General features: G+C 43.3%; 1 protein-coding gene across 7 annotated transcripts in view; it reads left to right on the forward strand.

The window, feature by feature from the left end:
• The first annotated feature begins 624 nt into the window (after positions 1 to 624).
• Positions 625 to 9,392, forward strand: part of LOC147243047 (low density lipoprotein receptor adapter protein 1) — a 43,437-nt gene continuing 34,669 nt past the window's right edge. For 2 of the 7 annotated variants that reach the window (XR_015110528.1, XR_015110529.1), the window contains exon 1: positions 625 to 1,027. Coding sequence is in view for 3 of the 7 variants with exons in the window: in XM_086188813.1 (XP_086044939.1) it covers positions 943 to 1,027 (85 nt within the window). In the remaining 4 variants the exon portion in view is untranslated. The other 5 variants (XM_086188813.1, XM_086188811.1, XM_086188812.1 and 2 more) reach the window with 5 other exon arrangements.

Here is a 9,392-nt window from a genome sequence, read left to right on the forward strand (position 1 = left end):
TAGGCTTAATTTAGTTTTCCTACCCTCTGCAAGAACACAAAAATAATAACCCTTTAATAAAACTTGCCCACAAAATCTGCATGTGATTTTAATTGTTTAGAGAAGTTACTTTGTTTCAGAAACCTACCCTCATACAACTGATCTTACTGTAATAACTAACTGCAAACAATAGAGGGCGCCAAAATACAGTAAATGTAAAAACTTTAGGATTGTAGCTTTTATTCGTTAATTGAGTCAAAAATGTCGTGACTTGATCAGTTTATGTAAATATTAAAAAAAAAATCAACTCGACAGCAGAAAAAAAGTCCCAGGTTGGTTATAATTCAATCGCAGGGACCAATATGTTGTGATTATTTTATAATTGTTCACTCTCGAAATCTTTCATTCACATAAAGTGGATCTGTTTTCTGTCATGTAGGCTAAAGGCGAGAAGCGCACAAATCAGAGCGAAACAGATATAAAAAAAGGGAACTAAACATGGAATATGAGGGTAAGGATATGTGCAAAAGAGATAATACAAGAAATCACCAAATATGTTTCAATGATATATGACATAACTTGGCCACGTCGGAACTTGTAGATAAATCACGGAACACGCTTGAAGTGGGACGATGAGCTCCTCGTTAGCGAGCGCCTTCTCATGAAGGTTGTTTCCTTCAAAGTGGGCCAGTTTGGAGGAAGCGAGGTTGCGAGGACACGCCCTTAACTTCGGAGACGGTGCTGCGGGTTCATGCGTTCTCCCCTCAGCTGCTCTCCAGCCTCTGTTGTGGGGAGAGACACCGGGGGAGAGGCTGGTTGTTTGGATCACTTATTCTCCTTTGGCGCATCCACCCGCCGTCGAGCTCAGCCTTGCCGCCTTTGGCTCCCTGTGGTCCGGAGACTGGGGAATCCACCTGCCCGGAGAGCGCGCGCACACACACACACACGCACACGCGCCTCGGCATGGATGCCCTGAAATCAGCCGGCAGAGCGATTATCAAGAGCCCTGGAGTTCCGAGGCACACATGGGGAACTTCTAAGCATGAAAGTAAGCGAGGCAATGTTTGTTTTTACATGTTTGATGATTTTACAAAAAGCTACTTCAGTCGTGTGTGTGCGCGTACACGCGCGCGCACAAGACTGAAGTAGATTTTTTGTATGTGCGCGTGCGCGTGTGAGCGTGAGAGAGAGGGAGGACTATATGCGCCTCTGGCTGCAGGGAGCAGGTTAGTGGGCTGCTGTGTTTTATTGTTTGTTCTAAGTGCCAAATGTAGCTGAGCTGGATGTTGTGCAGAGCTGTAGGCTACGATTACAAGCTGTTCGTGTTTTACTGAGTCGCACTTATAATTGCTTGACTTTACTTCCCGCGGTGCGATCCGCCTCCTACTGCCAGGCAACTACCACCGGAAATGCTGCTGAATGAACTGGAGTAATCGAGTAACACTGATCGGTAAACCGTTTTTTTTTTTTTTGTTCGAATAATTGTGGCTGGCTGCGTCTTCTTCTTCTTCTTCTTCTTCTTCTTCTTCTTCTTCTTCTTCTTCAACAGTCTGTGTTTTATTTACTTATAGTTTTTTTTTATTTTACTAAAGGATCGTAAGAACTTATGATAGTCTTTAAAGAAAGTACTTGTGTACACTAATGTGACACAAGGATGAAGTATTTTTTGTCGACCAACCCAGAAGTTAGTTGCTATGTGTTGTTCTGGGTTCCCTCCACCAATAAACCAATAGAATCTCTACAGTGGATTTTTGGATTTTGAAGAAAATAAAGTCTGTGGTCTAAAACTTCTGCCCATCAGGATCATCTCCATTGAAAATAACTTGAATGAATTTAAACGTGATTTAACTCGTAGAGGTGCAAAGCTAAGGTGACGCATGAACGGAAGTGCACAACGGATACGAAACCTGCACGCCGCAGTCGTCAGCTTCATGCCTCTCCCGTTTCCGTTGTAGCTGAAAGATCAAGTTGTTGCAGCGGTGGAGTATTTGAGTTTCCCATTGGGTGCTGCTCTCTCCGTGGCATGAAATGTTCCGTATTATCTCATTATAGAGGGTGAGCGGTGACCTGTTTCCATAAGAAGTGTTAATGATGCATTTGCATGGGGGCGTGACCAGCTGTCATGACAATTGAGGTGGAAAGGGCATGACGTGATATCCGGTCCAGAGTGCATTAAAACATCATATTTCTGAAAATTTTCCTGGATCCTGCTGAGTAACCGACTTACAAGAGGGGAACGCTGATTCCATTGCAACGTCGGTTTACAACATTCTCTGCCATTTTAGATGAAACAACTTACGAGAAAAACGGGAAACTATGCGGGGAACGTAGTGATGTCAGTTTTGACCCCGAATTTTATTCTTGTTCATGCTGTCTGTCGTTGATGCATTCAGTCCTAAGAGGTGGTTGTGCTGTTGTTTAAAATTTCCCCTCTTAGGCTCCTGTAGTCACTGGTGCACCTTCTGTTTATCTGCTGGAAACAGGAGTGATGAACAGTGAGGACCAGCACAGCAGTTCGGCTAAACTCGACTGTTGAAATGCAGGTACAGGCAGCAGCGCCCTCTATCTCCCACTGCTCTTACTGCAGGTCAAAGATGGCAGATAAACCAGACTTAAGCGTGTGTGTTTGTCCGCAGTGGGCTGGTTGCTGGTTGTTGTTTTTTAACAGCAGGTATAGTGTCATTTTACTGCTTGCCATTTAATCCAGTTGTCGAGAGCAAAAGCTGACAATGAAGCTAGCTGGGGTTGGTGTCGTAGTTTAGTAGAGCAGTAGTCCAGCCGTCATCTAGGCTTCGACCTAGTCTTGTTTCCAGGAAATATTCTCATGAGTCTGCCAGTGTGAAGTACAGCACTGGAGTGACTGCTGTGCGATGGGTCAGATGAGGAGTGACAGGCGAAGCGTGAGGCTGTTTTGCCGCCTGCGGTGCTGCTGTCGCACTGATGTGTGAATTGTTGTCTCGAATGCTCCCTATCTGCAGCTTCATCACCCTTTTTAAGCTTCTCACTGCCTCCAAATGCCGGCGTGCTGCTTTTCATTTCCCGCCTAATGAATAATCAGCCTCTATCATCAGCGTCCGATAAACATGGCTGATTAATTCAGCAGCCGGGAAGACTTGCTTTGGTTCCACGTGCTCTCAAGGAAATGCTGGGTCTAAGTGATTGAATGTGGAGAGTAAATGACGGGATTCATAATTTTTTTTCTCCTTTGGATTATTGAGATTATGAGTCTCTGTGATGGTTTATATTCGAACGTGAGTTGTCAGAGTTATGGGACAGGTTGTGATAGGTTGTTAGTGGCCTTTCATTTTCCAATAGAATAGAAAACCTTTATTGTTACTGAATGTTTAGCTCTGCATGCAGCTGAATTAGGGGAATCGGTCAGCATATTGGGCCAATAATGACACATTTTAGGTGTTGGCATGGGTTGATTTCTGCAGAAAAGAGAAGAAGTAGCCTGCACTCTTAACTTTTTGCCTCTTCTCCTTCAACCAACAAAATAATCTGATGGCCTTGCACCTCCATGATGCGTATATTACCTCACTTTTCTCCCTTGGGTCGACCTCTGCCCTCAGGGGGCCGAGAAACAAGAATATTTCGGTGGCACTTTTCTACCTTGGCGTCACTCAAAGCGCTTTACAGTGTCATCTCATTCACCCTTTCACACACACACACTCACACCCTGATGGTGGAGGCTGCCATGCAAGGCGCCAACCTACTCATCAGGAGCAATTATGGGTTCAGCATCTTGCTCAAGGACACTTCGACATGGTCACCGGGGTCGAGGATCGAACCAGCGACCCTTTGGTTGCTAGACGGCCACTCCACCCTTGAGCCATGCCGCTCCAGGGTGAACCCCGCCTAGCACCCAAAGGCTGCTGGGATAGGCTCCACACCCCCCTTGAACCTTAACAGGATAAGCGGTAGAAAATGGATGGATGGATGGACCAGGTTTCTCCTCCCTGTCAGTCGTCTGTTGTATGCTGGTTTTACAACGGCGCTGCCTCACCTTGGCTGAGGTGTGAGCCGTCAGAGAGCTCTCACATTAACTCATATACATTGGTTTGTAAGTCTTCATTCTCTCTCTGAATCAAGGAGATGCTGCAGGTAAATGGAGTTGCACTGAAAACAATGTTTAAATGTTCTCTGAAGCAATGACATGATGGTATCAGCACTGCATATCGGTCATCAGCTTTACGTCCTTCCAAACATTGGCATCAGGTCCCTAAAACCCTCATCTGTCCAGTGCTAATTTCGACCTTGGTTTTTGCGTGAATATTATTGGAAGGGTTTTCTTCAACACAACAAACACCATCACATTTTTCCATCATTTCCATGGTGACTTAATATGACAAAAGCATCCTGTTCTCTTGAAAGTCATTTTGTGTGTGTGTGTGTGTGTGTGTCTCATTGTTAGCAGGAGCCTCTGCATTGTGCTTTTTTTATTCTCTCACTGCTGTCAGAAAAACCAGGGAAAGAAAAACGCCGAATGATCTTGTCAGAGCAGAATCCATCTGGATTTCAGCACCTGATGACTGAAGCACTTTGTGTCTGAGAGGCACTGGAGGAATCAGGCTGAAAATATGTGAACACAGGAGTCACAAATCCTCACAGAGACAGACAGATAGACGGAGAGACAGACAGACAGGGTGACTGCTAGTGTCCAGAAGCTACTTAGCAGGCAATTTGGAGAGAGGACAGCGTCTGTATGCCAGCTTGTGGTCATGCAAAGCTGGCTGTCTGAATGCAAATAAGGCAGCAACATTGCAGCTGCTTGGCACATATTCACACAGTTTAGGTGTGATTAAAGTTTGAAAAAATAAAAAGAAGAAGTGATGAATTATTTTGTGTCCTTGTCCAGCGATCGGAGGAAACTGTGCACAGAATACTGATGTGAAGTCACGTTTCTTGAGTAACTGCAGTTAATGAATGCATGCGGCATAATTTCACAAGTTGGAGTGGAAACTTCTTTGTGTTCACTTGCACTTGCAGCCAATATAATTACAGTGAACCTGAAGAAAAGAGAACAGTGTTGTATGACACCCCCCCCCCCCCATGTATTTTGTATTGGCAGACCTTCATTAAGCAATTGGCTTCTGATGGTGAGAAACAACCTTCTGTTCTGAGTCATCGCTGGTTACGACTGAGAGCGAAAACGCTTGTGAGTTTTTGTGAGTTTTTATGAGTTAAAGCTGAAACTTTGTGTGTAAAGAATCTTCTAGAGTGATGCACCAAGACATCGGCCACGCCTCGGTATCGGCCTACGTTCGCCACGTTGACTCTCATCTGCAAGCAAGATGACTGTGTCCAGTGTTTGTTTATTCAACTTGTTCTCAAAATTGTGAGCGAGAGGGCAAAAAGACTTCAAAATAGAAGGATTTAATGATGCTTTTATTGTTTCTTAGAGACGAAAGAGGGAATAAAATAACCGTTATGAATTTAAAAAATGTAAAATTCATTTTAAACTTCCTCTGTTGGTGCATCTATAGTTTTGTTAGATATCTGGCAGTGGAACAGTGTCCATCCATCGTCCATCGTCGTCTTCCGCTTATTCCTTACAAGTAAGGGTCGCGGGGGGGCTGGAGCCTATCCCAGCATCTACCGGTGAGAGGCGGGGTTCACCCTGGACAGGTCGGGAACAGTGTGCTAACACAATATGGATTCGATATGCCATTCATAGAAAAGAAAAGAACATTCTCTGGGTATGAACAGCCTTTAAAAACATTCAGGCAAAGCTCGATGCCGATTGGTCCAGACCGCACTCACCAGTTGATGCAATAATTGGTGACAGTTTTGACAACGGCTTTAAATCCAATGTGCCAAAACCACAAGATATGAGTGGAAGAAAGTGACATGGTTGCTGTTTGTTTGCCGTTCTCCTTCTTCTGTGCTGTCTTTGTTTTGGTAGGCTGGATTTAGGTTCCCGTTACAATTATCGTGTCAACTTGAGTTTGCGCCTCTCTGGTATCAAAAAAGGCTGAAAGGTATGATTAAAGGGGGGTGTTGATTTACATTTTCACCATCTAGTGAGTGACCCAAGTTCCCGCGGTGGGAAACGGCTGAACACAGAGAAACATTTGCATTTACTCGTAGTCATGTTTCTGATGAAAGAAACATATTCACTTTCTTTTTACCTACCTTTTGGTTGCCAGCAACTCCTGTGGGAAAATTCTCATTACCACCAACTTGTTTCTATATTTGTCTGATTCTTGTTTGATGCTTGAAACAAGGTTAATGAGGAAGCAATGTTGAAGGGGAAAACAATGTGTTTTTGTATTCAAAAGAAAAAGCTAAAATCCTTTTTTTTAAATTGAGGAGAACCTTCACATCTTTTTACCACAGAGGTAGTGAATAAAGCATTAGCACCATAGCATTGGTGCTAACTATCCATCCATCATCGGGGGAGGGGGGGGGGGGCTGGAGCCTATCTCAGCTGACATTGGGTGAGAGGCGGGGTTCACCCTTGGCGGGTCATCAGTCCGTCTTAGGCCAGGTTGAAACTAGTTAGTTTTAAATGAGGGATGAAGAGGTAAGTTGAGATAAAATAAGTTGTTTTTTTTTTTGCATGATGACTTTTACTACTAGACAACCTAATTAAACCCACTTTAAAATAAAATAAAAAAAAACAAACTTGGTTGGTCTTGTTCCTATGAAAGTAAACAGGGAATTGCCCGATTGTGTTTCCTGTTGCATCATAAATGTATGGTTGTCAGAGTGTTGTCAAAGCATATGTGGGTCCAAGTTGGGAATGGCACAAGTTCGTTCGTGTTTCGTCACGTTGATCAGAACCAGAGCCGATAAACACCCGTGTCTGCTGCTGGGTGTTCGCGAGTCCTCACAGGTTGTTGTATTTTATTTATTTATTTTGCCAGGGGCTCAAAAAAAATCACAGTGAAGCAGCTTTTACGACTGAACTTTCTCCAAATTCCACTCCAAGGTCATGCTTTTCTCTTGAAAATCCTGAATATTAATCCGTATGCTTGAAGGATTAACATAACAAATTGAAATGACTTTGAGAAATCCCATTAGGTTCTTAAGCACTGTACTGACACCACAGGTGTTGACGCCTGTTTGGAATTGTGTATTCTACTGACAGTGTGCAAGCGTGACTAATCCATTAGTGTCCGTGACAACCGAATCTCCTCCTCTGTATTTGTAGGATGCACAAACACACAGTCTGGATGATATTTGCTTTACTCAAGGGGAAGAGGAACCGTTTTACAAGTCAGTGAAAACATAAAAAGATCCATGCGAGGACACCCGTGAAGTCGCTCCTCAGTTATTTGGCCAGTAGGAAACTGACATGTTCTGCACTTCCCCCGTTGTCATCTGTTGAGGTCAAAGCCACTGGCAGGAGGAAGGAGGACGCAGCGTGTGCCTGGAGTACAAGCCTTCCCTTCGTATCACATCACAGCGATGCAGGAAGAACCTCTCTGCATCTCAGAAGTCGCACGATGCCCTTGGCAGCAAGGGCGTCCATCCTGTACATCCTGTCTCCATTTATAATCAGAGCTTGAGGAACAGTCTCATCCTTTAAATCTTTATTTTTGGGTTTAGGATCGTTTGTTGTTGTTGTTTTTGCCTTGCTGGAGCTTTAAATGTATCAAAAACAAAAAAAGCTAAACTTAATTTAGCTTCTATTTTGTTTTTAAGAAACTGAATCCAAAATCTAAATGCCGCCTGTATTGCAGGATTCAGGAATTAGTGGACTCACACAGTCATTAGAGTGGACCGGATGGGGACGCTGGCAGCAAATACCGCTTATACTTCCATTAAAGCTGACAGGGGCTTGACTGAATGACATGCAGGAGCCAGTAGTGTCAGCTAGAACTGCCCCTCAAGGAACAATTATCTCTCGGTGGCTCATTAAGACTCAGGAATCTTTGAGTCGGGGATGCCAGGGAGGGAGGAGTGGGAAAGGAGGGAGGGGTGGGAGTTGGGGCGGGGGGGTTATTCAAGATAATGGAGCGAATGTGTCAAGGACAGAGATGAAGGGGTGAGCATATTTAAATGATTCCCATGCTTTTAATGTGATAAGATAGGATAATTAGGACCTGATGAAGCATTTGAAAGTACATTGTGACGTGGAATGAAAGTGGGACCAATACGGCTCTGATATTCCAGCACCAAAATACACTCTGCACCAATGCAGATAGTTTCAAGATATGTATTTCTTAACTTTCCATCACTGAAATAATCAGTAGCAGTGTGCCTCTGCGGAGGAAACACCTCCATCACTGTCAGGTTACCTAATTTAATATGATGCCTGGAGGGAAAGGTTGGATTAGCATACAGCCCCTGACCTTTTACTGCTCTGCCCTGTTTACATCATTGATGAAAAATACAGGATTGCTGCGCCAGGATCAGACGCAAACAGAAGGAAGTCACTGGCGAGACACGTCCCACTTTATTAGAATCTATTATTGCGATAATCGTGACTTTTTTCCCTCAGTTGGATTTCACCTGTTTTAAGAGGTCCACACAATAATGAATTGAAGTGTTTCATCGTCTTCATTTCCACACCCGCTTTGCTTATTTTTTTTTTACATTTTATTTAATCATACACCAATTTATTTATTTTTTTGGCTGATATCCGATGCGCTGACAATTCGCCAATGTCGATATTATCTGGGCGACAACATCTTTTTTGTTTTTTTTTCAATTTTTGATATTCATGTTTTGAACATCCTGAAAAACACACAAAAGCATTTTTATAGTTGGGATGCAACATAATGTCGGCAGTCATCGCTACACATGTAAGTGGGTTGAATGAAGTCCACGGTTCTGTTTCTCTTTTTGTTTTTTTGTTTTCTGTTGGTGATGGTTCGGTTTGGTTCTTTTTGACTTTTGTATATTTTTAAGAAGAAAAACATCCTCCCCATGAGCTGAAATGACCAAAAAAATAATAATAATAAAATTCACATTTCAGAACTGCAGCCCGTTCATATTGAACCTTGGGCTGCGTAGTGGAAAGGTTTGTTGTTGTTGTTTTTTTTTACAACTCGTGGTTTTGTCAAATTAGTTTCACTTCATCCTCCGTCTTAACCTTTTTCTATTTGTTGTTGTTGCCTTTGTGTACTCAACCTGTCAGCTTTGTTAAGTCTTAAGATAATAAAGAAGAAGCTGCTGTCAAATAGATTTAAACAACTGTAAAATAAAGCCTCAAACTATAACAGCCAAGACCTTTGTTTCCAGTAGATCTTTACTCACAGTAAAAGAAGAAACATTGCTGCAGTTATTACATTTTGCACTCATCGAGGTCTCAACTTTCAATATGGAGCACAGGAGCAATTGGATCTGTGTTTGCTCCTAGCTGAGCTCCTGCAGAACAGATTTCTCATCTATACGCCGTGTAATTCGGCCTCACGCTCGTCAGTCCCGCCGACGGAGGATAGATGAGATGATAAGATGCTGCA

The sequence above is a fragment of the Aulostomus chinensis genome, chromosome 20 (assembly GCF_037954235.1).
Source record: "Aulostomus chinensis isolate RoL2024-O1b breed Wild chromosome 20, RoL_Achi_v1.0, whole genome shotgun sequence".
Lineage (NCBI taxonomy): Eukaryota > Metazoa > Chordata > Actinopteri > Syngnathiformes > Aulostomidae > Aulostomus > Aulostomus chinensis.